This window comes from Balaenoptera borealis (genome assembly GCF_965194805.1).
Source record: "Balaenoptera borealis genome assembly, chromosome: 1".
NCBI classification, from domain to species: Eukaryota; Metazoa; Chordata; class Mammalia; order Artiodactyla; family Balaenopteridae; genus Balaenoptera; species Balaenoptera borealis.
The window spans coordinates 93,510,568-93,538,197 of NC_138860.1; the positions used below are offsets into that span (position 1 = coordinate 93,510,568).

Genomic DNA, 27,630 nt, shown 5'->3' on the forward strand with positions numbered 1-27,630 from the left:
GTATGCTAACACATATATATGGACTCTAAGGGGGGAAAAAAAAAAAGGTCATGAAGAACCTAGTGGCAAGACGGGAATAAAGACACAGACCTACTAGAGAATGGACTTGAGGATATGGGGAGGGGGAGGGGTAAGATGTGACAGGGTGAGAGAGTGGCATGGACATATATACACTACCAAATGTAAAATAGATAGCTAGTGGGAAGCAGCCGCATAGCACAGGGAGATCAGCTCAGTGCTTTGTGACCACCTAGAGGGGTGGGATAGGGAAGGTGGGAGGGAGGGAGATGCAAGAGGGAAGAGATATGGGAACATATGTATATGTATAACTGATTGACTTTGTTATAAAGCAGAAACTAACACACCATTGTAAAGCAATTATACTCCAATAAAGATGTTAAAAAATAAATAAAAAATAAAAATAAATGATGAAGTAATTAAAAAAAAAAGCTGACTTAGGGAAAGTGGTCAATATCTGGAAAGAAAAGTTTGAGCTAGATAGATAATACTAAAGCTCTCTGATGCATAAGACATTGTTTGCAGGAAATCTAACCTATATGGTAATTGTGAGGATTAAATAACTTAACTACTATAAAGTCCTTAGAACAGTGACAGACACAGAGTAAGCACTTAACATCAGTATTGTTGTCAATACTGATAGCAAATCTGGATGCAATTCTTTCCATAGACCACGTGTCAGAGACGGTTATGGTACCATAGAACTAGTATATCTTCTACTGTAAACTTTGGCTTCCCAGGTTAGGAAAAAGGGGGGAGGACAGGATCTAGGCCTCCTGAGGCACAGCAGAGAATGGTAATAGGAAAAAAATTCCACAGGATAGCATAATAAGAAGTAGAATTCAATAGAGTCGATTACATACTTTTGTGGCTTTCTAATGGACCTAAAATATCATCTTCCAGATTTCAGTAGGAACAGATTGTATGAGTGTAACAAAAAGAGAATTAGGGAATTCCACTAGATTGTCTCTCCTATGGGCCACTGCCTGTTGTGTATACTTAGCACCTCTCCTTTGCATAATGTAAATGTTCTGTGGGACTGTGGTTCAAGTCGTGTGGGAAAGTGGAGGAGAGCACTAATTGCTTGGAACTGTGGTTTTAGTAAAAGAATATATTAAAACATTGTTTGCAAACTCTGCAATTGTGGGATAGGTGGGCCAGCAGTATTATCTATAGGAGGTGTGGTAGGCAGATTTTCTTCCAGAATCTGCTGGGAATACAAAGGTAAAAAGCCCAATTCTCCTCCCGCACCCCCTTCTCTGACCTCTCACTACTGCTGTGACACTCTTGCCCCTTTCACCATGTTCCTAATCATGTCATTACCTTCAATTACTTATAAGAGTATGAACTCTTTCTCCCATTAGAATGTAAACTCCCTATTCACTTTGTTATACAGCAAAAACTAACACACCATTGTAAAGCAATTATACTCCAATAAAGATGTTAAAAATATATATATAAACTAGGGCCAAGACCTTGTGTCATTCTCTGCTGTATTCCCAGACACTAAACATTGCCTGAAACAAGACTCTCCAAAAGTATTTACAGTATTAAAGTAATTAATGAAAAAGAACAAAGTTTGACACACAAGCTTGACAAGGTAAACTCATAAACCAATATAACAGCACAAGTCATTGCTGTTCTGGTTAAATTTATTTTCAATTAATAATCGAATTAAAACAGAAAAAAATAGGTAAGCAGAAAATAATGACTCCATCTCACACACATTAAGATGGCTATTAAGGGCTTCCCTGGTGGTGCAGTGGGTGGGAATCTGCCTGCCAATGCAGGGGACACGGGTTCGATCCCTGGCCCAGGAAGATTCCCACATGCCGCGGAGCAACTAAGCCCGTGTGCCACAACTACTGAGCCTGCGCTCTAGAGCCTGTGCTCTGCAACAAGAGAAGCCACGACAAAGAGAAGCCCGCGCACCACTCTCTGCAACTAGAGAAAGCCCGCGCACAGAACAAAGACCCAACACAGCCAAAAATAAAAACAAATAAATAAATAAATTTTAAAAGATGGCTATTAAAAAAAGCCCCAGAAAATAACAAGTGTCTACAATGATGTGAAGAAATTGGAGCCCTTGTGCACTGTTGGTGAAAACGTAAAATGGCACAGCCACTGTGGAAAACAGTATGGTCATTCCTCAAAAATTTAAAAATAGAATTACCACATGCCCCAGCAATTCCACTTCTGGGTATACACTCGAAAAAATTGAAAGGAGGGATTCAAACATATATTTATACATGTGTTCATAACAGCATTATTCACATCAGCCAAAAGGTGGAAGCAACCCAAGGGTCCATCAGTAGAGGAATGGATGAACAGAACGTTGTGTGTGTGTATATATATATATATATATATATACATATATATATATATATATGTATATATATATATATATATATATACACACATATATATACATATATATACACACACACACATATACATATATATATGAATACTATTCAGCCTTAAGAAGGAAGGAAATTCTGCTGTACATGGATGAAACTTGAGGACATTATGCCAAGTGAAATAAGCCATTCACAAAAATGACAATTATGATTTATATGATTCCACTTGTATGGGGTACCTAAAGTAGTCAAATTCACAGAGACAGAAGGTAGAATAGTGGTTGCCAAGGGCTGGGAGGAAGGCAGAATAGGGAAAGTCTAATGGGTGCAGAGTTTCAGTTTTGCAAGATGAAAAGAGTTTTGGAGATGAATGGTAGCGATGACTGCACAACAACCTGAAGTACTTAGCACTATTGAATGGTTAAGATGATACATTTTATGCGTATTTTACCAACATTAAAAAAAATTTTTTTTTTTAAAACGGTTACAATAACAATCCACATCAATCAAAACCAGTAGGGAAAGGAGAAATTCGGACTAGCCCAGCCTTAACACAACTTGACCACCAGGCTGTGGAAACAGGAAACCAAGGGCGTGGCAAGGGCAAGCCTCCGGGGCTCTGCCCTGGGCGAGACTGCAAGAAAGCCGCGGGTTGAAGCGGGTCACCAGCCGCCTAGGCTGCCACTGCGCAAGCGCATATCGCGGCTACCGTCGAGGCGCCTTTTAAACGTACCCGGAAGTGACGTCTGTAAAGCTGAGACCGGCTCAGGGAGATCTGAACCCATTGCACAGGTGAGCGGTGCTGCGACTGTCGTCCTGGGGCCGCTATGAGCTGCACCATCGAGAAGATTCTGACAGACGCTAAGACTCTACTGGAGAGGCTGCGGGAGCACGATGCGGCCGCCGAGTCGCTAGTGGATCAATCGGCGGCGCTGCACCGGCGGGTGGCCGCTATGCGGGAGGCGGGGACAGCGCTTCCGGACCAGGTCAGGCAGAGGGTAGGGGTCCGTGCCCTCGGGTTCCGGGCACTTGACGGGTGGAGGGTGAGGTAAAGTGGGCATTCGGCCTGGAATTTTGTCCTGGTCCAAGAGGGCGGTGGTGAGAACTTTCTGCGGGGTCGGGGCTGAGGATGCTGACCTGAAGTTCTGCTTCCTGCCTATTAAGTTGCATCTGCGGCTGTTCTGTTTACTGCGCGATTAGTCTGTCTCTGTTTGTCCAGTATCAAGAGGATGCATCCGATATAAAGGACATGTCCAAATACAAACCTCACATTCTGCTGTCCCAAGAGAATACACAGATTAGAGACTTGCAGCAGGAAAACAGAGGTTGGTCAGGCCTTTTTGTGTAGTTATGATTTTTTCATATCCAGTATTATTTCATAAGTTCTTGCCAAACTGACAAACTGGTCACAAAAGCGCACATGCTGTATGTATTTCCAAGTCAGTACTTTTAACAGGAAAGTTAGACTGTGCTCGCCCAGTATCAGTAAAGTTTGTTACATTACCCTTTTCAAGGTCTTCTGATTTTTTATTTAAAGGCAGCTTATCGAAGAGGTGCTTAGTACAGTTGAATTATTGCATGGCTTATTAGGTGTCCCAAGGTGGAGGCTTGCATAACAAGAGAATATCCTCAAGGACTTAAAACTTAATATTTAAATATTAATTGAAATAAACATTAAAGCTAAGATTGAAAGTTTTTTTATGTTCCTTGTGCAAGGTGGAAGAGGTAAATCGTATCCTCGCGTGTATATTCTTGGGCTTGATGAATACATTATTAATGATAGTAGTATGAATAATTATTTGTGTATCAGTTTACAGAGGGCTTTCACGTGTATCATGCCATTGTATTCTCATATCTTCATTTTGAGGTAGACAAGCAAGGTTTTTATTATTACAAGGCAGATAAGAAATAGGCTCAGAGAGGTTAAATGATTTGCCTAAGAGTCGTAATCTAGTAACTCACAGAACTGAACTTGAACTCATGTCTTCTGAGGCCACATCCCGTGTTGTTTCTACCAGATTATGCTGCCACTGCCTAGAAAGATATTTTTCACATAGACCATAACTGTTGAGTTCTGTGGACTTAAACACTAATTAACAACTTTGGATTCATAATGTTACATAAAGTGTCATAAAATTCCAACTGTTTGAGTTTGGCTTTAGGATGTATCTCTCAGACATCACTGCCAAGTTATTTTATTTTTTTGATAGAGCTATGGGTTTCCTTGGAGGAACACCAGGATGCTTTGGAACTCATCATGAGCAAATACCGGAAACAGATGTTACAATTAATGGTTGCTAAAAAAGCAGTGGATGCTGAACCAGTCCTGAAAGCTCACCAGTCTCACTCTGCAGTAAGAAACTTTGATGAATAAATTCTAAATGAATTGAAATCTTGAAATTGTTTTAGATTGTGTGTTTGCTTTTGAAGAAAAGTAAGCTTGTTTTCCTTTCATGTTTATCACATTTGCTGTAGGTTTTACTATAGCTTTGTAAAGATATGAATAGAAAGAAGGGGGTAAGGGCTGCTCAGGGCCTTTTATTTGAGTAAGACTAAAGTTCCTCCCCCGTTCACCAAGATCTCTTTTCAAGATGTTAATGAATGCTTAGTTAGTTCTTCCACCAAACAGAATACCACTTAGTGTTGAAGGTGCTCAGTAAATACTTGGGTGGTTATTATTGTACATTTCACTGGTCTGTAAGCTCCTTGGTTGTAAGGAGCATGAATTCATCTTTTATCCCTAACATAGTACTTGGCACATAGCAGGGGGTCAGTAAACTTTTATTAAACTGAACTACATAGCATCATACTATGTTGTTAGGAGAGCGAAGTATGGTTTAAAAAAAAAAAAAAAGACATGGCATAGTTTCTATACTTTGGTTGCTTATGATTTAATTTGGGAGACTGAGTAATTGTTCTTAAGTTTGTAGAGTGCTTAAGAGTTGTCATTGTACATTCACAGGTACTATATCATTTAATCCTAGATTAATAGATTGACACCTCACTATTACTGCAGTGGAATTTATGGAAGATAAGTTTCATCTTAGATCCCATTGAAAGCATTTTAATGACTTCAGTTAACTAAAGTCATAGGGCACAGGGATATTTTAAATATGTGAATGGCTTTCATCTGGACAAGATAATAATCTGTGGTCCAGAGGAGAAAACTTGATCCTTGAAGGAGACAAGAGTTTAGCTTTTATGAAAAACTTGCTAAGAGATATGTCCAATGATAGAATAAGATACCTTGGAGTATGGTAAGCTTCCTGCCAATAAAAGTATTAAAATTTAAGTTAAACAGCCACTTAGAGATAATGTCCAATATCCAATGGGTGGTTAGACTAGAATTGACCTTTTGAAAACAAATTATCTGTGAATATCACAAGATAACTTTATTATGGCTTTACCGCTGAGGACTTAGATTGTAGTGAAACTCCTTTGTAACCTCTGTACCACAGATTAAATGAACTTTTAACATCATAATGCACATGTTTTCATGAACTTCATATCAATAAAAAGATGACTTTTTCACCTTTTTATTCTTAATATCCTCACAGGAAATTGAGAGTCAGATTGACAGAATCTGTGAAATGGGAGAAGTGATGAGGAAAGCAGTACAAATGGATGATGATCAATTTTGTAAGATTCAGGAAAAACTAGCACAATTAGAGGTAAGATTGTTGATATTTTAGGTTCACAATATTTTACAGAGATTTCAGACTCTGGAAGGTATGCCATCACTGTATTATCACTGTTAGGTACTGATGTTTCCTTTGTGGTCTGATTTAAAATTAAACTACATCCTCCATACCCTTTTCAAGAAAGGAAATGTAATCAGCAGCAAACAATGAAAATGCCAACTATGTATTGGCTAGAAATTGAGATATCATATTGAGAGGGTAGAGAGAGTGGAAGGGACAGAATACACGTGAGCTAAGGTGACTCATCTGCTGTAAAAAGAACTCAAATAGGTAATGTCTAAACTTGATGATCAGGAAATAGCAGTACTGGGCATATTATGTAGAATTATGGAAGTAAATACCAAAAGAAATAGATAAAACTATTAAAAGTGGTTGCCTTTGGGAAACAAAGTAAAGGGACTGCAGTCTATTTTATAAGTCTTATAGTCTTGATTTTTTAAAATTAATTTTTATTGGATAGTCTTGATTTTTTTAAAAAGCTATTTTCATGTAATATTTTGATTAAAATGGGAATAATTTACAAAGAAAGGCCTGGGGTGTTAGTGTGCCCATAAAATTGTTAAGGAAAAGCATTACAATAGATCAGCAGTCCCCAACTTTTTTGGCACCAGGGACTAGTTTTGTAGAAGACAATTTTTCCACAGACTGGGGGTGGGGATGGGGGGATGGTTCAGGCGGTAATGTGAGCGATGGGGAGCGGCAGGGAACAGCAGATGAAGCTTCACTCGCTCACCTCCTGCTGTGCAGCCCGATTCCTAACAGGCCGTGGACCAGAAGCCATCAGAGGCCCAGGGGTTGGGGACCCCTGCAGTAGATGATTTGAATGTTCCTTATTACAAGATGCTGTCATGGGCCCTTTGAGAAATACTAGAGAGGAAAAGACAGGGTACCTGCTCAGAGTCTAACAAAAGGAATAAGACTAGTAGTATTTTGGTATGAAATGGTATATAAATGCTAGGAGAGAGATACAGAGTATTGAGGGAAGCACTTTATATGGTACAAGGTTTAATGACCATGGGCTCTAACTCTCAGTGAAACCTGAAAATGCTATGGCTTCCCAGAATTTCCTGCAGAGAGAATAAGGATGAAGAGTGCAAACTGCCCTAACTGGAAATCAAAGGGTGGCAAGGTCCCAATTAGGAACTAGGAGTTAGTTAAAAAGATAGAATGATCTTGTCTATGCCATCCCTAATTTATCTCACTTATGGAAACAGCCTAAGGAAATGTGGGACAAATTTTACTTAATATTTTAAGTGGAAAAAACATGGGCATTGGATTGAGACCCCAGCAATACCACATCTCAGTTGTCTAAGTTTGGACAAGTTTTTGGACTTTTGTGAGCCAGCGTCCTCATCTCAAAGAGAACATGGATGTAAGCAATGGTACTTACCCTACCTATTGTGTGAGATTATAGATGTAAGACACCCATGTGATACCTGGCTATGTGCCCAGTAATTCTTTTCCCCCTTTCCTTTCTTTCTCCAAAACCGTAGGACATCTAGGAGAGAAGATTGAGCAGAGTTAAATTATTATTAGGAATTTGAAAGACAGAAGAAACAATACTAAAACTTGTGGGAACCATAAAGAGTTTGACAAGCAGTGAATTCCTCAAGTGGAGAGGGACCTTGTTTTTTTCTGTGTAGTCCTAACACGTGGCATGTGGAAATTACTCAGTAAATGTTTTTTAAATGAATAAATAAGTAGAATTTTAGGAAATTCTCAGTTCTTTTGTTTCCTTAAAACTTTTAAAATTAAAATAATATGCTTTCTGTTTCAGGCCCAAAACAACGTGTTCTGATACAATTTGACAGTCAAAATACCTGAAATGAACATATACTTTTTTTTTCCAGCTTGAAAATAAGGAACTTCGAGAATTATTGTCCATCAGTAGTGAGTCTCTTCGGGTCAGGAAGGAAAACTCAATGGACACTGCTTCCCAAGCCATCAAATAATTCAACTTCTGAATGACGGCTGGAGATTGTTTATCGAGGAAGGAAGTTATTATCTCTCTATTCGAGTATTGTCCATTCAGTGTCTTGCCTCAGACTTGATTTAACGTTGATTAAATGTATCAAGTGGCAGTTTAGAATTCGCAGTCAAAAGTGGCTGTCCACGAAACAGTTTTTGGGTATGTTAGTGAAAATACTCACTAAAATACACGGAGTTTCACCATTCCTTTCTCTAAGAGACTACTTTTAATTTTCATTTCTGGGACCTCAATTTATATAAACTGTTTTCAGCTCATTTTTGTTCTTTCATATCTCTGAAACTTAGAGCATTTTATTATAAACCAGCAATTTTATTTTATATAGGATTGTAAATTGCAATTCTTAAAAATTTTAAAAAGAGATTAGCTTTTTCAATCTATTTGGCATAAACCTGGATTTGTTTCCATTTGAGAAAAATAATACAATTCCACAGAAGTAGATTGGCAGATTCTCTAATTTGTAATGTCATTCACCTTTTTTGAAGTTTTAAGTCTCTCTGGTGCTAAGAGTTGGCACTTTATGGCCTGGTGTCTTTACTCTTAATTTGAGAGAACCTGTTGCTAGTCCCTGGGAAACATACTTGAAAATAAGTCAACTGTTTTTTTTCTAGTGGTAGTATAATCATCGTATTGTTCAAAGAATGCTGAAAAATTTGTCCTGTGTGTGTTTACGCACACATGTGCTCTTAGTTCAGATGCTAAAGATAATTTTATTTATTCTATTAGATGTTAGTAGTCAATTTTTCAATTTTGTCCTACTAGGAAATCTTCAGCTTGGGTAGTTTACCCAGTGTGAAGAAGATATAATAGGTTTATTCACATCATAGTTCTTAGGTACTACATTCTACAGTTTATATATAACTTTCATTTATAATTAAGAACCATCACTTACTTGGATGTCTTTCATTACTAGTACTAGTAGTTGGCTTTCTTTTTAGATCCATTTTTCACAAGGAAGCAAAGTTTTATCACTTATTGAGAGTTTATTACATTCATAGAAGCTGTGTTGAGATTCAAATGCTAAGTGGTCAGCTAGGCCCACTCATCATTTCATTCCCCCATCTCCATTTACTCACATTTCAAATTTATAAATTACTTCATGTAATACTATCAATTTAGGTTTGCCCAAAAATAATTGAAATAATGAATGCTAAACCTGTCAATATTTCCCAGTAACCGTAAGCACTATACTGCATGGGAGAGACACATCATTAGAAAGAGTTTTTTGTTAGTGCTTTGTGTGGTGTAAACTTTCTTTTGTACAGCCATAAAGAATTAACTCCAAATAAAACAACAGAATTTCTCCAAGATATCCTAAAAGCATCTGATCCCAGTAATACCAAAGGACTTTGCCTAAAATGGTAGGCTGTAATGAATCGGTATATGTCATTTTTGAATTTGTCAAATTTCTATTCAGAATCCTGCAAACAATTTCCACCCGAAGTGTGGACGTCTTTATCTCATTTCCTAAGAGTATGTAAACTTTTAGTCTAGCCATTTGCCTTGCAGTATATGCCCTAAGTGCCACTCTATGTTCCACAGTTCCATTCAGGAGGCAGGTACCCTATACCATTGGTCAGCTGCCATGGCCAGTTTTCAGTGAAAATGATAAGGTAATCAAATGGCCCATTAAACTATAACATGGTGTCCCTTTATCTGCTTTATGTTCCTTTAGAGTTGTTTGTAAAGTTCTTTACATCTCAGATACCAGGATAAATCTAAATGTTAACTTTTCCCCCTGGCAAATCAAAAGCTTGAAGCATGAGCCTCAAGAGTTCTCAGCACCCTATATAATATGAATTCTAGCTGGTGTTAATACTATGAAAATAGTGTGTAGTTAGAAAATTGAAGGGGAGAAGGAATGTTCTTGACTTTGGTCTGAGTGGGTATGAAAGTTTACTTTGCAGTGGATGATGGAACTTGACTGGTGTGCAAAATTTTAATACAAACTTATCTTTTCTAATAAAAATCTCATTTTGAGAATATCAGCTAATTTTACTCAGTAATGAGTCTAATTATTAGGAAGTGCAAGGGTTTATTTTTCACTTATATAGCAACCTGTCAGGTACACAGGGTTTTTCATAAATACTAATTATCACATTGTAGTTCGTATAACTATAAATAGTTGTTTCTGAAATGGTTTTAGACGTTTCCTCATGGTTAGAAATCATAAGTTACATGATTACAAGTTAAAGTATAAAATTAAAACTGTTTGGAAGTATCTTGGAAAAATGTGTAAATATTATTGATACCTACCTTTATTACCTTATATTAATACCTTATGCATATTTGATTCAAACATTGAAGGTCTATTTTAGTGTTCCTCAAAATGTGGTTCACTGACCTACTACAATAGAAGTTTGGGGATGGAATCTAGGAATTTGTATTTTAATAATCATCCCAGATAACTTCTAAGGACACTAGTTTGAGACTGTCTAGTCTACTATGTTAGGCACTTCATTTGGAGTTATGAATTTTAAAAAGCAGGGGGGAGGCATTGACAGTGTTTTTGAAGAAAAATCTGGTAGAAGAGGCAAACAATGTGATAAATCCAATATAAGGATGTATAGAGTACAGAGGAGGGACTATTTACAACTTGAGCATCCAATAGAGACAAAATGAGTAGAACTAGAAAGCTGAGTGCTTTCTAGTTATTATATAATCTCCATTTCAACTGTACCTCATTTTACAGATACTCAGGCACGAGGAGGTTGTTATTATTCCAAACTGAAACCAAGATTCAAACCCAGACTTAAACATATTCTTAACCATTAAGTTAAGATTCCTTTAAATGCCAAATACTATTCAGAGTTCAAGTGGTTCTTGAGAGGAAAATCTATTTCATTAATGGCGCAAAAGATACACCACAGCCCATATATTAGAAAATATTATGAATTTAATAAATGGAGTCTTAAGGAATGAGACATAATTGTCATCTGTTTTCTAGAGTGGTGTAGCTCAGAGTGTGTGCGTGCAACTGAAAAGAACAATGCTTAATCAGTGCTTAACAGTCCTTTGTTGATACATACAGGAAAAGGTGCAGTTCTGTCTTTCAAATCTGCCTCCTTAGCATATTGTTTTTCAGCCTTCACGCAATTTTCTTGTTGCAGGAAGGTTGCTGCTCTGCCAGAAGTCATGTCCATGTTTGAAGGCAGAAAAAAAAGGGAAATGTCGTATGCCAGCTATATGTATTCTCTTTTATGAGGAAACACAACGCTTTCCCAGAAATCCAGACAGACTTCCCTTTGTCTTATTTGCCTGACCTGTTACATGGTCACTTCTAGCCGCAAAGGAGGCTGGGGACATAGCTGCCGCAAATAAAATCAGTATTCTATTAGCAAAGAGGAAAGAGTATTGAGAAAGCAGCTAACAATGTCTGACACAAGTCCTCTTACACTGAATAGTTTTTAACAAGTGTAAGCATTAGCCAAAGGAGTGTGTTGGTGTTGAGTGGCCAAGGAATGGGCTGCAGAAGACATCTGTCATTTCTTTTTAGGCTGCCCATTATCCTAACTCCTATACTATAGTTAGGGAACCCATCACCTAATGAGGCAGAGCCTTCCTCCCTCCTAAAAAATTTGAAGGTGTCAGATGTTTGTTTTCCCAGCCACATTGCAGCCAGGGAAGATACCTCTGCCTTAAAAGTTAGTGATACAAAGAAGCAGGGAACTATGCTGAATTCTTTGAATAAAGGCAGTGACTACAACACTGGCTACTACATCCACCTCCACAGAAGGAGCAGCAAGTGGCTGTACTGACAACATTCAGTATCCAGTGTCAGCAAAGTCAGTGGTGTAAGCTGCAGTGTCTCTGCCCCAGTGGACACCGTGGGGTCTTCACTGAAGCAATGATCTGAAGTGATTATAGAGGTTGTATAGCCTCTAATTCTGGTTTTCTGGCTATCCAGAGATCCTGAGGATTACCTGAGGATTATTAGCTTTTAATAAAATCACTTTTTGTTAAAATTAACCTGAATTGACTATAATTAAGAACGCTGACTGATAAAATAAGCATAGTTTAAAAAGCAACAATGCAAATATAAATTTTGTCAACACATTATGCATAATTTTGCCCTTATGTTTTAATGTAATTTTTGACTTATAAAAAGATGTGACATGCAAATAAATTATCAAGCATAATAATTCATAACCTAATTTAAGAAATAGAACATTACCCATATGTTACATTTATTTATTTGTGCTCCTCTCCTGTCTCTACCCCTCTGCTCCCTCTTTTTAATAGTTTTATCACATGAGAAAAGACCTAAAATATGTATATAACACTAAAGTGACATTTTTTAGTTTTGCTCCTTTTTGAGCTGTATGAAAGTGGTATTAGACTGTATAGTAGTCTATAGGGATTTGATTTTTTTCACTCTTCATTATGTTTCTAAGATTCATTGTGTTGTATATAGTTGTCATTCATTTTCATTGATGTACTAGATTTCATCATGTGACTACAGTATATTGTTAAGAGATACATACATATAAAATAATAAAATTATACATTTTTTAAAAAATCCTTGCTAATATCTGACTCCTAATTTTTAATTCTTCCTCCATCTACCTCATTGATATTAGACACGTTTCACTATAAGCAGTTGTATTTCGTATTCTGCAGTTATTTCACTTGCAGTTGTCTCATGGCAACTTTCCAAGTGGATTAAGGAGTATTATCCACTAATATTCATAGTGGAAAGCAGATGATGCTTTTTCTTTTGTCACTCTCCAAGAATGCTTATGAGGAAGTGGAACCTTCAGAGCTTCGATGAACTACAATTCACTCAACATTTCGTCTAGCCTCCTGGAAATGGATTTCTGTATGTTACTGATCCTAAGATTCATTTTTATTTCATACTTTAATGTCTCTGAAATTGGGATATGTCTTATACATGTAGGGGTTGTCATCTAGTTGATTCTAAGCGTAAGAAAATTGGTTTGCATTCCTGGTGGTGTGACTGGATAAAGTCAAGTTCTTGATATTTCAGTCAACAAACTAAGGACCATTTGAGAAAGGAATGGGGGTTTAGCTGTTTTCTGTGAACTATCCATTAGCACTTACTGTAAAATCAGGAGTGCCAGCATAAGAATTTGGAGTATGGCTGTATTCATTTTCTATTGCTATGTAACAAATCACCACAAACTTAGCAGTTTAAAGCAACACCTATTTATTATCTTACAGTTCTGTAAGTCACAAGTCCATGCACGGCTCAGCTGGGCTTTCTCAGGATCTCACAAGGCTGAAGTCAAGGTATCATCCGAGGCTAGCATCTCATCTAAGGCTCTGGGCCCTCTCCCATACTCACATGGTTGTTGGCAAAATTCACTTCCTTGCAGGTGTAGAACTCAGAGGCCTTCAAGGCCCACAGGAGATCATCTCTGACTTCCCTTGCGTTCTACCTCTAGACTCCCTTTTAAGAGCTCATCTGGGGACTTCCCTGGTGGTCCAATGGTTAAGACTCTGTGCTTCCAATGCAGGGGTCACAGGTTCGATCCCTGGTTGGAGAACTAGGATCCCACATGCTGCCGGTATGGCCAAGATAAAGTCTCCAGCCACTGAGCGGGAAGAAAGAGAGAGAGAGAGAGAGAGCTCACCTGATTAGGTTAGGCCCACACAGAATAAGCTCCCTCTTGATTAACCCAACTGATTAGATATCTTAATTAAATTTGCAATGATCCCTTTTGCCATTGACGAGATATAAGTGATGTCCTCTAAGATCTACAAGCCCAACCCATGCTCAAGAGGAAGGAATTATACAAGGCAAGTGTACCAGGTGATAGGAATCTTGGTGATCATCTTAAAATTCTGCCTACCACAGTGGCTTCTGGCAGCTTGGAATAAAATCCTGGAGACAACAATGAAACACTCTTAGGAAATGCTGCATTACCAGTATTCTTGGTGGCCCAAGAATACTTCTGTGTGGAAAAACCTGCACATCTATGAGACAAAAAAGAGATTTATTAGCAAGATCCACCAATGCATGCTAAAATAAGTGGACTAAAGTTCAAACAGAAAAAGGATATTTGCATAGTCTCTTATCAGTTTCCCAGAGTTGCCATAACAAATTACCACAAACTGGATGGCTTAAAACAACAGAAATCTATTCTCTCACAGTTCTGGAGGCTGGAAGTCTGAAATCATGGTGTTGGCAGGTCGGTTCTTTCTGGAGGCTCTGAGGAATAATGTGTTCCATGCCCCTTTTCTAGCTTCTGGCAATTCCTGGCATTCCTTGACTTCCATATGCATCATTGCAATCTCTGCCTTCTCAGTCTTCACATTGTGTTCTCCTTATATGTCTCTGTGTCCAAATTTCCCTCTTTTAAGGACACTGGTTGTTGGATTAGGGTTTATCCTAGTCCAGTATGACCTCATTTCAACTTGATTATATCTGCAAAGATCCTATTTTCAAATAAGGCCACATTCTGAGTTTCTGGGTAGACATGAATTTTGACAGGACATTGTTCAATCAAGTATGGTCTCAAAGTATCTCCACCACAATATTTAATTATTATACAGGGAAAAACAGTAATTTTACCATGAAGAATCCTGGCAGGCAACACTGACCAATTGATTAGGTAAACATCACTAATAATACTTTTCAACATCATATAAGCCCTGATACAATGCAATGAGAAGGGTACATGACCTCTGTAACATTCTTCCAAATAATGCATAACCTCAATCTAATCAAGAGAAACATCAGACAAAACCGAATTAAGGGAAGTTTACAAAATAACTGACCAATATTTTCCAAAGCATCTAGGTAATGAAAGACAAGGAAAAGCTGAGGAACTGTCATAGGATAGAGTAAACTAAGGAGACATAGTATTAAATGTAGGTTGGGATCCTGGATTTGATTCTAGGAGAGAAAATGGATATTAGAGAAAAAACTGGTGAAACCTGAATTAATTTTGTAGTTAATATTATTGGGTCAAAGTTAATTTCCTACTTTTGAAAATTGTTCTATGGTGAGGTAAGATTAACATAATAGAAAACTGGGTGAAGGGTTTATGGGAACTTTCTGTGCTGTATTTCTAATTCTTTTGTAAGCCTAAAATTATCTCAGAACAAATATGCATTCCCCTGATTACTAATGAGGCTGAGCATGATTTCAAATGTTTATTTGCCTATACAGAGATTTTTTTAATATAGACATTCAAGTCTTTCCTCCATTTTCCTTTTCTTTGATTTTTTTTCTTATCGATTGATATGTATTAATTTACTATATATTCATGATAATACATTGTCAGTTTTATACGTTGCAAATATATATTCTCCTAGTCTGTTGGTTTTTTATTTTTTTATGCTGCCTCTTGATGTATGGCATTTTCAAAATATGTTCAGGGACTTCCCTGGTGGTGCAGTGGTTAAGAATCCGCCTGACAATGCAGGGGACACAGATTCGAGCCCTGGTCTGGGAAGATCCCACATGCCACGGAGCAACTAAGCCCGTGCACCACAACTACTGAGCCTGCACTCTAGAACCCGTGAGCCACAACTACTGAGCTCGCACGCCTAGAGCCCGTGCTCTGCAACAAGAGAAGCCACTGCAATGAGAAGCCCACGCACTGCAACGAAGAGCAGCCCCCAATCGCCACAACTAGAGAAAGCCCGCATGCAGCAACAAAGACCCAACGCAGCCATAAATAAATAAATTTTATAAAAACTAAAAACATGTTCAAATTTATTACTAAAAAGAAGGAGATTCAGAAGAGTAGGACTAGTAAAGAAGTTTTAGGAATACCTTAACTAATTTACTTTGCTTTTTTTCTTGCTTTATATACACACAAGTGTGACATAATTTTTTTTAAAAAACTAGGTCTAAATTAGTTTAAAAGGGCTCTTTTAATAAATATAAAATTCTAAGTAATAAAAGTATTATGTCATAGTGCGCTGCTTTTTTTTTTTTTGGCTGCGCCAGCACAGCTTGCAGGATCTTAGTTCCCCAACCAGTGATGGAACCCATGCCCCCTACAATGGAAGCATGGACTCCTAACCACGGGACCGCCAAGGAACTCCCTATGTCATAGTGAAAATGGCAACATTTTCTTCTTGCTGGTACATAAATAATGATGTATCACACAGTCAATACTGTCTTAGATTTAATTAAATAAGTATAATTCATTTATTCAATGAACATTTATTAAGTACTGTTATCTCAGTCACTATCCTAGGTTTAGAGGATACAATGATGAACCAGAGAACTGAAGCTTACATTATCGTTCAGGAAGTAGGGCAATGAAAAATTAAATTCATAAATGTGTTAATTTTGGATAACAATACATGTTATAAAGACAATAAAACAAGCTAATATTGTTATGGAGAGCAATGGTAATAGTGGTTACTTTTACTTTAGAAAAGATCTTTGTGAGGTGGTAACATTTGGGCTGAAACCTGAAAGATAAGAAAGTGCCAAATATCTGATGATTTGGGGAAAGAGCATTCCAGGCAGAGGCAAGAGTAAAGGCAAGGATTCTGAAGTAGGAACAAATTTGCAATGTTGGTGGCAGTGGATTAAAACACAGTGAACCAGGGGTTAGAGACTTAGTAGAGACTAGGTCATTTAGGGCCTTGTATTGTAGATCATTGTAAAAGAGTTTGGATTTTATTGTAAATACAATTGGTTTTATTTTTAATTAAATTTGAAATAGGCTTTGCTCCATGCTTCTCTCTGGATGATTCCCAGAGCTAAAATGTTATGGTGATTACTTTCAGTGCAGCAGCTTAGCATGTCCACATAATTCTTCCGTTAAGTACAATGTTGACATTTTAAAGGGAAGCATCATAGGGATTACCTGGTGGCGCAGTGGTTAAGAATCCACCTCCCAGTGCAGGAGACATGGGTTCGAGCCCTGGTCCGGGAAGATCCCACATGCCGCGGAGCAACTAAGCCCGTGCACCACAACTACTGAGCCTGTGCTCTAGAGCCCGTGTGCCTAGAGCCCATGCTCCGCGACAAGAGAAGCCACCGCAATGAGAAGCCTGCGTATCACAATGAAGAGTAGCCCCCCGCTCACCACAACTAGAGAAAAGCCTGCGTGCAACAACGAAGACCCAATGCAGCCAAAAATAAATAAATAAATTTATTTTTTTAAAAAAGGGAAGCATTATATAAAGCTTCTGCCTTGGGCTTCCCTGGTGGCACAGTGGTTAAGAATCTGCCTGACAGTGCAGGGGACATGGGTTCCAGCCCTGGTCCGCGAAGATCCCACATGCCGTGGAGCAACTAAGCCCGTGTGCCATAACTACTGAGCCTGCGCTCTCATCCATCGCTGCTCAAGAAAACCTTATAAATGTGTAAGGGATGCTTACTTTTTTTTTTTTTTTTTTTTTTTTTTTATTTTGGCTGCGTTGGGTCTTCGTTGCTGTGCGCGGGCTTTCTCTAGTTGCAGCAAGCGGGGGCTACTCTTCCTTGCGGTATGCAGGCTTCTCATTGCGGTGGCTTCTCTTGTGGAGCACGCGCTCCAGGCGCGTGGGCTTCAGTAGTTGTGGCTCGCGGGCTCTAGAGCGCAGGCTCAGCAGTTGTGGTGTACGGGCTTAGTTGCTCCGCGGCATGTGGGATCTTCCCGGCCGAGGGCTCAAATCCGTGTCCCCTGCATTGGCAGGCGGATTCTTAACCACTGCACCACCAGGGAAGCCCAGGATGCTTGCTTTTGATTCTCAAATAGACTCCAGAGAAATGTGCTTATTGATAATGGTAGAGAAAAAAAAAACCCACAACTATAATCAATCTCATTGTCTATGTTTGTTGAAAGAAAAATTAGTATGATAAACAACCAAAAATATATGCAACTTTTAAATTCTGATTATTATTTCTTAATGGAGTAAATATCTTCCCCAAATCCATGATTACCCTGTTGTATAGGAAATGGTTTCCCAAGTGACTTCACAAGCTTCTGCTTTAATTAACTTCAGTTTAAAAAATAAACATAAAAATATAACTACGTTTTGGGGTTTTTTTGACTTCAAGATTAATCTGAAAAAATATTATTGCCTTAAAATGTGATCTCCTAAGAATGAAACCTACCTCTACCTAAAAATGAAACCTATGAGTGGTACTTGTAGAAAGACTAAATCATTTAAACTAGTGATTTAAATCAATGATTTAAGACTAAATCATTTAAACTAGTGAATTACTCCATCTTTTACTTGAATGCATCGGAAGCTAAAATGTATGCTTCTGGATTGATACACATTTGCATTTTGTGTTAAGTGTAATTTGATACTAATTATGGACCAAGGAGGAATTTAAAGGCAATTGAGACATAGAATGAGGATGATAAAATAGTTACATGGTTTAAGAAGGTCTTTAGAAGCTATGTGTGATGGTAGAAATCGAGACTTTATTCTTATTAATAGGACTTGTATTTATAGAATTTAGTGAGGCTATTATTTTTTACATTTCCCATTGCTGTGATATTTGAGAATGTGTGCTCTTAGACCTAATTCTACTTTTAGCCCAGCTTCACATGACCTTATTTCTAGTGCAAGAGCCCAGGGCAGTTTCTCTGTAACACTAGATTAGAATATCCAAACGAGATCTATTGCTGGGGAGGAGAAATCTTAATTTAAGATTTGGACAGAGGAAACAAAACAGCTAGGTTGACATATTTACATTCTGTACTTCCCAACAGAACACTCCACTTTCTAACAAATTCTTACATTGTTGTTCAGTGCTATTCATTCAACAAGCTTTTGAGGGTTGTCTATGCCAGGCACTGTCAGGAAAGAGCGATGCAAAGATGAATGTCACAGGCCCTGTCCTAAAGAATCACTAGCTAGTATAAACTAATAATTACAATAAAGTGAGCTATGAAAGCGCTGAAAATGAAGCAAATATCTGTGCCTGGGAAAGCGTGGGAAGGCATCAAAAAGAAGAGGCAGCTTGGAGGTGGTATGGGATTAGACCAATAGCAACAGAGGTGGAAAGAAAAATCTTTGAATATCAGAAGTAAGATACTACCTCCTCTTATAATTCAAGATGATTTGCTCGGAAATGAGCTGTGCAGCTTTCCTTCATTGCAGTTATTTCAATGTGTATGTTCAGATTTTGGTTTTGTGATTATTGAATGATGCTAGACTGAAAGTTCCTTGAGGACAGAACCATGACTGTTTGTGTTTACTATAGTATACACCCCAGCGACGACGCATACAAGATGCCGGACAAATAAGTGTTGAAGGGGAAAATAAAGTGGTGGGAGAGTTCCCAGGAGCGTAACTGGTCATTTTTTATCCAATATTGTCGAGTGAGAGAGCCACAGAATCTGTGAAAAACCATTCCTCTCACCAGAGGGGACTGCTCTATCGTTTGGCAAGGTATATATAATTCATTGCACTTCTCTGGGGCCAGAATTAACCATTTTCCTCCTTCCCTCTTTCCCTGTGGGATGAGTCATCCATTTGCCCTGATTTCAACCTTTCGGTTACTGATTCACCCCTTTGATTACCTGATACACTATGTAGATCTTCTGTTAACTAAAAAGGTCAGTTGAAGGAGTTTGTTTTTTTAATGATTATGCTACCTTGCTCACTCTTGTCTGTTGCAAGCAACATAGTTTGTGGGAAACAAAGTTCTCACGTATGGCATTCAAATTACCTTGCTAAAAACCTAACTCTATATTAAATAAAAGTCCAGTCTAATGTAGCGGGCAAGAGAAAGAAGGCTTGCACTGTGGATAAAGAGGAACTGGGGTTTGGGGAACTTCCGGATTATCGCTGAGAAAAGAGAAATCCTTTATATGACGTTCCTGATATGCCCTCCTAATTGTTCGCCTTCAAGGTTTATCCTGGTCTCGGGGCCTAAAACATAATCAGGTTTGCAAAGATCAGAGACGCCGAAAGTCACCCTCCACCCCGTCCCGTGCGTCCCACTGGAGTCAGCAAACACCGAGATTGCTCCCTGCAGCTCACGGAGGAGGGGAACTAAGGGAACGTAGACACCACCTCGGTTGTGGTTAAGCGCAGCGCACTGGCCGGCGTCACTGAGCCCTCGTGCGCAGGCGTACTAAGGGTACGCTCCCCGCCCCCCCTTCCTGTGCACGCGCTCGAAGCCCTCAACTCTCGCGAGAGAAGCGAGATTTATTCCTACGTACCGGGCCGTGCTGCTTATGGCGGCGCTGGAGAGGGGGCGCTGAGCTGTTGGGGTGAGTACGACCTCAGGGTCCAACTGGGGGTAGCAAGAAGCCACGTTAAGGGCGGATGAGAGGACCAAGACAAACGGGAGAGACTTCTGAGGCAGGGTGGGCACTCCTAGAGCTCCGGGTAGAGAAGATACCACCCTGAGTCCCTGCCCCGGGCTTTTCCACCCGGCTCCCGTTCAACTGTCTAGGCCTCACGTAGGGCTGCAGAGCAGAAACGAAGAGTCTAGGCCAGGCGGTCGCGCGTGGTGGCGGTGGCGGTGACTAAAGTGGGGGGAGGGAGCGAAAATGGAGGCTCCGACCGCAGCCAAGATGGAGGCAGGGGTGCGGGGCTCGGGCGCGGAGGCTGCTGGGAGTTGTAGTCTGGCTGCTTCCTTCTCTGCGGCTTGGTGGGGGGAACGAGAACTACAAGTCCCGGCGGGCGGGGCGAGGGGGTGGTGGCGCGGTCCTTTGTGTGAGACTGGAAGAGCTGGAGGCATAGAAGAGGGGCCTATTCTGACTCTGAACCCTGTGGTTATCTTGGCCATCACCTGCTTGGGGATCTGACTACGAGTACCAGAGCGCAGTGCGGCAATGGCGCCTCCTTTGTGTATGGACTGAGACCCCGCTCCATCTAACTGCTTAGAGACACCTCCTTTCCTCGGCCACATTTGGCACGGTAGTGCGGCCGAATTGTCATCCTTACTTCCATTCACCTAGAGCTGTTTATCTTGGGTCTCAACACCCAACCTTCCCCTCTAGTCCTCCCCTTCGGCTTCTTGAGAAAGAGAACCAGCCTCTAAACTTAGGCACATGGCTCTCACCCTTCTAATCCTGGGGTTAGGGCGAACTCGGTGAGAACTCAGTGGAGTTCTCCTTACTCCTACTCTGGTTCTTATGGTGTAAGAGCCCGGCCCATATTGTGCAATGAAAGGCATGGCTTCGTCATTCTATGTAGAATTCGTTTTTTAGAGCCCTGGTCGTAGACACTTTCGAGGTTCTTAACCATCCGATGTATCATAAGTAGGAAATCTTAGTGCTACGGTTCTTTTTGCTTTAAGGTTTTCCTTTAGAAACACCCAGTAGCTCCTCTCTTGCCTGACAAGTGAGGCAGGGAACCCTCTCTAAAAACAGCCTTCAATCCGCAAATACAAAAGCTGAACGTTGTTGTGTGAGGTAATTTCCTTGTTTTGCACCTAAAATGAGCAAAAGAATGTGGTCCTCTTAAACAGTTGGTAGACAGGGTGAAGGAGGAGGGAGGACGCCCAAAGGCACTTTGGTAGTTAAATCTTTAAATCCTTCCTGTGGGAGACTTAGCTTTTTATCAGGATGGTATGAACTGGCAGCTCTTGACTAGAGCTACCAACCTATAAAATGTAGGTACCAAATTATAACCCGCTGATATAAGTTATTGTATATCAAAACGCTGAGTAATTTTCGAGTTTCTAGAAGGGAAGCATTTTCAATACTACGTTGAGGGGCAGTATAATACTTTTGTGCCCTTTTGCTACTAACCAATATTGGGTATTCTTGGTTTGGGTAAGGAGGGGGTTTTATACTTGAATAGGCATATGCCTGAGTCATAAAATCTTGATAAATTTTCAGCCTTGTTTTTTTTTTTTTCCTTTTAGCCATAGGCCCGAAATAAAAGAGATGGTAGTGGTTTGAGTGATTTTGCAGCTGCTCTGGATGTTTACCATCGAGATGAGTATTTATAGCAGCTGAGTTGAAAAGTAAAGCATTTGAGGCACAGAAGATAGGTTTTCTTTTTTTGTAAATAAGTTCTGACTTGACAAGTATGACCTCTAGAGTATGGTTGAAAATTCTGGTAAATTCCCAGCAAATAAAAAATGAGAATGTGGAAGCTGACATGTAGTCCTGCTTTATCCTACTCCTGTTTTCCCTTCCCTCCATCTAAAGACACACAATGCAGGACAATTACAACATTTAAAAAAATATTTTCTTTTAAATTGTGGTAAAATATACATAATGGAATTTACCGTTTTAACCTTTTTTTTTTTTTTAATTTTTAAGTGTACAGTTCAGTAGCATTAAGTTCATTCACATTGTTGTGAGGACCAGACTTTTGACAAGGTAGTTTAAACATGGAAATGCCGTGTGGGCAGATTTTTAAGGAGTTGAATTTGAGGACTGCATTACAAAACAAAAATCTTGAGATCTTGTTAAATAAGTACAAGGCATTGGTTTGCTTTCTTAGTTTGGTCTTTTCAAAAATCAAAGGGGGACTACTTTGAGATTTTTGACCCAGACTGTCTTATGGAGAGCTGTAACTTGTAGGATTTTTCATGATAGAGAATTACAGCTAGAAGAATTATAACTGTATTTTTTAAGACTTAATAGCTGGAATGTCTTCAGTGGTGAAATTGCTGTGGTGGGGGTGACTTGTTTTCTTGAATCCCATCATTTCTTGCTGTTAAATGCTTTCTGCCAAATCAAGATTTTTAACAATTCCTTTGTCTTGGTATTAGAATGTTTTCTGCTTGCATGTGTGAGTACCTAGTTAAAGAAAGAATTCAAAACTTTTTTCCAGTTCATACATACTGCCAAGCCAGAGGAATTCTTATATGTTTCTGTTTTGCTACATTTTTTATTAGGGGTATTAAACTGAATATTGTGTATTGAAAGATTATTTTTGGAGCATTATATGTCCTTTTAGGCTGAGGTATAATATTAATGTGTAGTTGAAAATAAATTGATCGGCAGTTTATTCATGTTGAACCTGTAGGCTATCCATTGGTTTGCAGCTGCAGCCAATATATAACCAGTTAGTTGTTTGCATTTCTGCTCCTCAGATGTAGTAAGTGCAAACTCCTGCTATGGGCAGGTTTGCTAGGTACTGCCTCCTTTTATCAGTGAAGGTCTTTGTTCAAGGGCCTTACATTTACTATTGCTTTATTGGGCATGCCAATGCCTTTTTCCCCTCATCAGTCTATATCTGCTCTGACCAGTGTGATAGCCATTAGCTGTGTGTGGCCATTGTGCACTTGAACTGTGCACAGTTCTGAATTGAAATGTGCTGTAATATAAAATAAGCATTGGATTTCCAGGGATGTTAAAAACATGTCAGTTACCTGTGGGAACTGATGACATTTGGATTTGGTTAAATAAGATAATTAAAATTAGTTTCACCGTTCTTTCAAGTTCATATGGTTACTAGAAAATTTTAAATTACATATGTGGCTTGCACAATAGTTCTGTTGGATGGTGCTGGTCTCCACTATTCTTTGATTTTTGTGTCTGGAGCATTTCTTCAGCTTCTTTTCACACTGGCAATTGTCCTATTTCAAAGTATTAGTATATGTAAAAGAAGTTAAGTGATGGGTGGGTGTATAATTTTAAATATCTAGTAACAGCACAATTGTTATTACTAAAGTAAACATATAGAAAAAGATGGTTGCAGCAATTTGATTTTCTCTTATTTCCGCTCAACGTGTTGATGACTTAAATTGTTTTAAGGTGGTTAATTATCTAAACTTTATCCTTTTCCTTAGATCCCAAAGTAAAACTGAATTAAAACCTGTTAGGCACTTCAGTTATACAGGTTAGAGAAAAATGTGATATACTTAAACTTGTCTTGGGTTAATGCATTAAGAAATACCAACTGGGGAGTTAAGGCAAGAATGAGTGTTAGTCATATAAATCAACAATAGAGAACCTTTTCAGTTCCGTGCTGCCTATTTGGGTCTTTGCTCTTATTCTCAAAGGAAGTACTCTGAAGAAAGTGGGTTAGGTGGAGGGACTTTTATAGACTGGTTTAGCATTTCTTTAACATTCTTCCCAAGTGAATGCTGTACAGACTTTGAGTATAATTTGTCAAAATGATAAACTGGGTTATGTGATAACATTTTAGATGGAGTAATGCCATATAAATGTATTAGTTCAACATGTATTAGTTTAGTGCCTACTGTGTGCCCGGCTTCAGCTAAGCTTTTGCGATAAAGCAGGGAACTGGAGGAGACAGTAAATAACAGAACAGGTGATGATAGTTTTCAGGCAGGTGAAATAGGGCATGACTGTTTGGATTATCAGATCAAGTAAAGGAAAACTAACTTCTAAAACAGCATGACATAATTGATAATTAACTAATGGTGATAGTGTTCCCATACAGAGCAAAGGGAAAAGGAGTTGATTACTTAGTAATCAGGGAGACTCTCAGATCCACATTTAAATTGTTCCTTAGTTTCTTTTATTAGTACTCTGTATTTCATGTGACTTAAGCATCTAGCTTTGGGGGCGGGGGGGGGAGGTTGTAGGGGGTACACTTATGTTCAGAGGATTAAAGCTAAAGAATTGGTCAGTACCACCCATGAATGTTAATAATCTTAGCATGAGTGGATAGCAAATTTATTAAAATGCCCAATGGGTATCTTTTAAAAGAAGAGGTTATTTCTTGATTGGATAATTAAGACTTTATACAGTTCACCAAAACAAAATCTTTTAAAGTTGGTGGACCTGTCTACCAACTTGAATTGTGTCTTTTGCTGTTACAGATTAACTATCTTTTGCTGTATTATTTTCTGCTGTGGTAAGTTTAGCAGTACCTGGTTAAGTGCTATCGGGGGCTGTGATAAAGAAATAAACTTGAGTTTGTCTCTCAGAAATTTGAAATATAATTGAAGGAACAAGATACATAAACATGTAAGTAAAGTGCAGAAATGATTTGGTACCAAAAAGCATGATGCCAGCAGTGGGAGTTACTGTAATAAATCTGTGCTGGAATGGTCAAGAAAGGCTTTTTTTGTTGCATTGAAGATAACAAAATGTATTCTTTGTGGAAAGACCCATATACACAAAGACTAGAATTCAGGAATCTCCCAAGAGTTGCGTTTAAGAATTAGGGAGGAAAATGCACCTATCTAGAAGAACTGGAGAGCAGAAGAAGGTAAAGATGTAAAGATAGAACAGACACACCTTGAATGGTGGCGTTAAACGCTGGCTGCAAGTCAGAAACACCTTGGGGGCAGGGTGGGAAAGAAAATATACCAATGCCTAGGACCTAACCCCAGTTAAATTAGAATCTCAGGGTGGGATCCAGGCTCTAATTTCCCCCCCCCCAAGTCCCAGGTGGGTTCGATTTGCAGCCAGGATTAAGAACTTCCCATTTAGAGTGCTGGAAAAATCACTGAGGATTTTGGACAAGGAGATGAGATGAATGAGATGAAATTGGAATTTTAGATAAATCAGTCTGGTAGTGTTATGTGGCAGAATATGGAAAGGGTTGACACTGGAAGTTAGCAGATGTGTCAGACCCCTGGACTAAAAATATGTCATTTAGGGCAAAAGATGAATACACAAGGTATCTTGAAATATTGATAAGACTTGCAACATTGGGTGTGTAGGTGGAGAGGGAGGAATCAAAGATCATTACAGAAGTGGCCCTACGTCAGGCCAGTTAAATTACTCTTTGAGTGAGGACTGGGCATGTGTATGTCTTAAAGCTTCCCAAGTGATTTGAGAATCATTGCTCTACGAAGTATCTAGTCTGGGTAATAGGAGAATGATCCAAATAAAATTGAAAGATTTGACAAATGTAACACTTGATATTTGAAGTTACTGTATAAAGTCATGGAATGTTAGGTATACCCAATGGCCACAGATCAGCTGTTACTGACTTTTCATTTTGCATAGGAGAAACTGAAACTCAGGGAGATTAAATAACTTGTTTGTGACATTTTACTGGTAAGTATCAGTGTGATTAATATTGAGCTCTCCTACTTTGTTTCACCAGGTTTGACCTCTCACCTTACAGTCATTATTTCTGATGTTCTTAAATATACTGTCCACCTCTCAGCATATCTAAAACCAAATCCACCTTTTCTTTTCCCCATATAAGTCATTTTAGTTAACATTTGAGGCACTACAAAATAATAATTTTTTACAGCTAATACAAAGCACAATTCTGTGATTTTATTTATACATATATTTCACTTCTCTTCTCATCTTAATTGTTTCTCTTCTATAGACATTCCTCATCTGTTTATGGCAACAGCTCTAATGAGATGTCTGTTTCCTTCACTAAGTGATCCTTCATAGGATTTCAGGATTTCATACCCTTTCATCAAGAACTAAGGCTCTCTGTTTCCTGTTATATCAAGTTGAAACACTTCATAATCTGGCTCTACTGCATCTGTCACACCATATATCTCATTTCACTTTAACCCAGCCCTCTGTTCTAGCCAGGCTAGCCTATTGATTCCTCTGAAACAACCAGCCACACTTGTGACAGTCTTATGCAATAAAGCTCCCTTGATGCCAGGCATAGAAAATCCTATACATGGTCTCTGCTCTCAAGGGACTTAGGATTTAGTTGTATACTCTGGCTTGGTTTATGTGATATTTTATGCTTAGAATACTCAGCTGTTTTCTTTTTCTCAAAAATCTGCCTGTTTCTCCAAATTAAGCTGAAATATTCTACCTCTTACTAAAAGCCTTCTCTTACCATGTTGCTTTGATGCACAGACGGTGATGCATAAACAATAGTATTTCTAGAATAGTATGTGATGTAGTAGATACCCAGATATTAGTTGAGCAAATTAATTTTGGGCATTTTGTCCTATATTCTAGTTTTTCCTCCATGTATAAATAACTCTTCTCAACAAGGGTGTAAACTCCCTGATGGCAGGAAATTCTTTTATGTTAGTACCTAACACAGTGCTAGGTAGCTACAAAACACTTACACTAAATAGAATATTATGTTATGTAACTTCGAATTTATTTTGGGGGAGGGGGTGTCAATAAGGACTGAATAATTTCGGGTTTTGAGTGTATGTACCAAAGGAGGTATCCATTAGCACTTGGGAGATTGCTCAAATGACATTGAGTGTGTGTGCTTCCAAGTTTTCTGCATTGCTTGATTCTAAGTTAATGAAATGAGTTTGTCCCTCTAGCTACCCTCTGTCCCTGATTCTTTTACGTAAGTTATACTTAATGTCTTCATTCTTATCTCTAGTATGAAGTGTAACAGAACAGACTTTACCACCTGAAACTGCTGCTTCAAGTTCAGATCAGGCAAGGAACAAACCTCGAAACAACCAACAAGACCAAAGAAGAGTACACTTAAGTTGAAGACACAGCACTTGATCTGAAACAAGAAGTTTGTGCCTACTCAACAGCTTTGAAAGAGCACTTCCCAACGCTGCTAGTAGTCTTTGTTTTCTTCAGTGCTGTACTGTGAGATTGCCTGGTGCAGCAGCAGTTGTATTCTTTATTAGCTTGATAGGTCATTTTCTCTCGCACGCGCGCGCGCTCTCTCTCTTTTTTTTTTTTTTTTTTTTAAACACTAGCAACTTTCATCCTTTGAAACGTGTGCTGAAAAAGAAGAATCAGCAAATACTACTGAAAGTGCAATATTTGATTATCACTGCGAGGTAGGTTTATCGTTTCCTATTGGCAAGAATCAGTTTATAATTCTGGATTTCCTAATTACT

General features: G+C 38.8%; 2 protein-coding genes across 6 annotated transcripts in view; both read left to right on the top strand.

The window, feature by feature from the left end:
* Window positions 1-3,111: 3,111 nt before the first annotated feature.
* SIKE1 (suppressor of IKBKE 1) lies at window positions 3,112-27,480 on the top strand. Of its 2 annotated transcripts, XM_082369753.1 has the most exons (6): window positions 3,112-3,364; window positions 3,598-3,703; window positions 4,589-4,731; window positions 5,936-6,049; window positions 7,930-20,209; window positions 27,153-27,480. In XM_082369753.1, the coding sequence occupies exons 1-5, from the start codon at window positions 3,206-3,208 to the stop codon at window positions 8,029-8,031; spliced, it is 624 nt and encodes a 207-aa protein (XP_082225879.1). In that variant the 5' UTR covers window positions 3,112-3,205; the 3' UTR covers window positions 8,032-20,209; window positions 27,153-27,480. The 2 variants fall into 2 exon arrangements, with proteins under 2 accessions (XP_082225879.1, XP_082225880.1); XM_082369754.1 differs by lacking the exons at window positions 7,930-20,209; window positions 27,153-27,480 and adding an exon at window positions 7,573-7,795 and having other exon boundaries at window positions 3,113-3,364.
* CSDE1 (cold shock domain containing E1) overlaps window positions 27,426-27,630 on the top strand; it is a 29,166-nt gene continuing 28,961 nt past the window's right edge. For 2 of the 4 annotated variants that reach the window (XM_082369121.1, XM_082369122.1), the window contains exon 1: window positions 27,426-27,570. The gene's annotated coding sequence lies outside the window, so the exon portion shown is untranslated. The remainder of the gene's footprint in view (window positions 27,571-27,630) is intronic. The other 2 variants (XM_082369123.1, XM_082369125.1) reach the window with 1 other exon arrangement.

Coding starts and splice junctions, on each gene's coding strand:
- SIKE1 (XM_082369753.1), top strand. CDS start 3,206: ATGAGCTGCACCATCGAGAAGATTCTGACAGACGCTAAGACTCTACTG. Junction 3,704..4,588: donor CTTGCAGCAGGAAAACAGAG/GTTGGTCAGGCC, acceptor TTTTTTTGATAG/AGCTATGGGTTTCCTTGGAG. Junction 4,732..5,935: donor CTCACCAGTCTCACTCTGCA/GTAAGAAACTTT, acceptor ATATCCTCACAG/GAAATTGAGAGTCAGATTGA.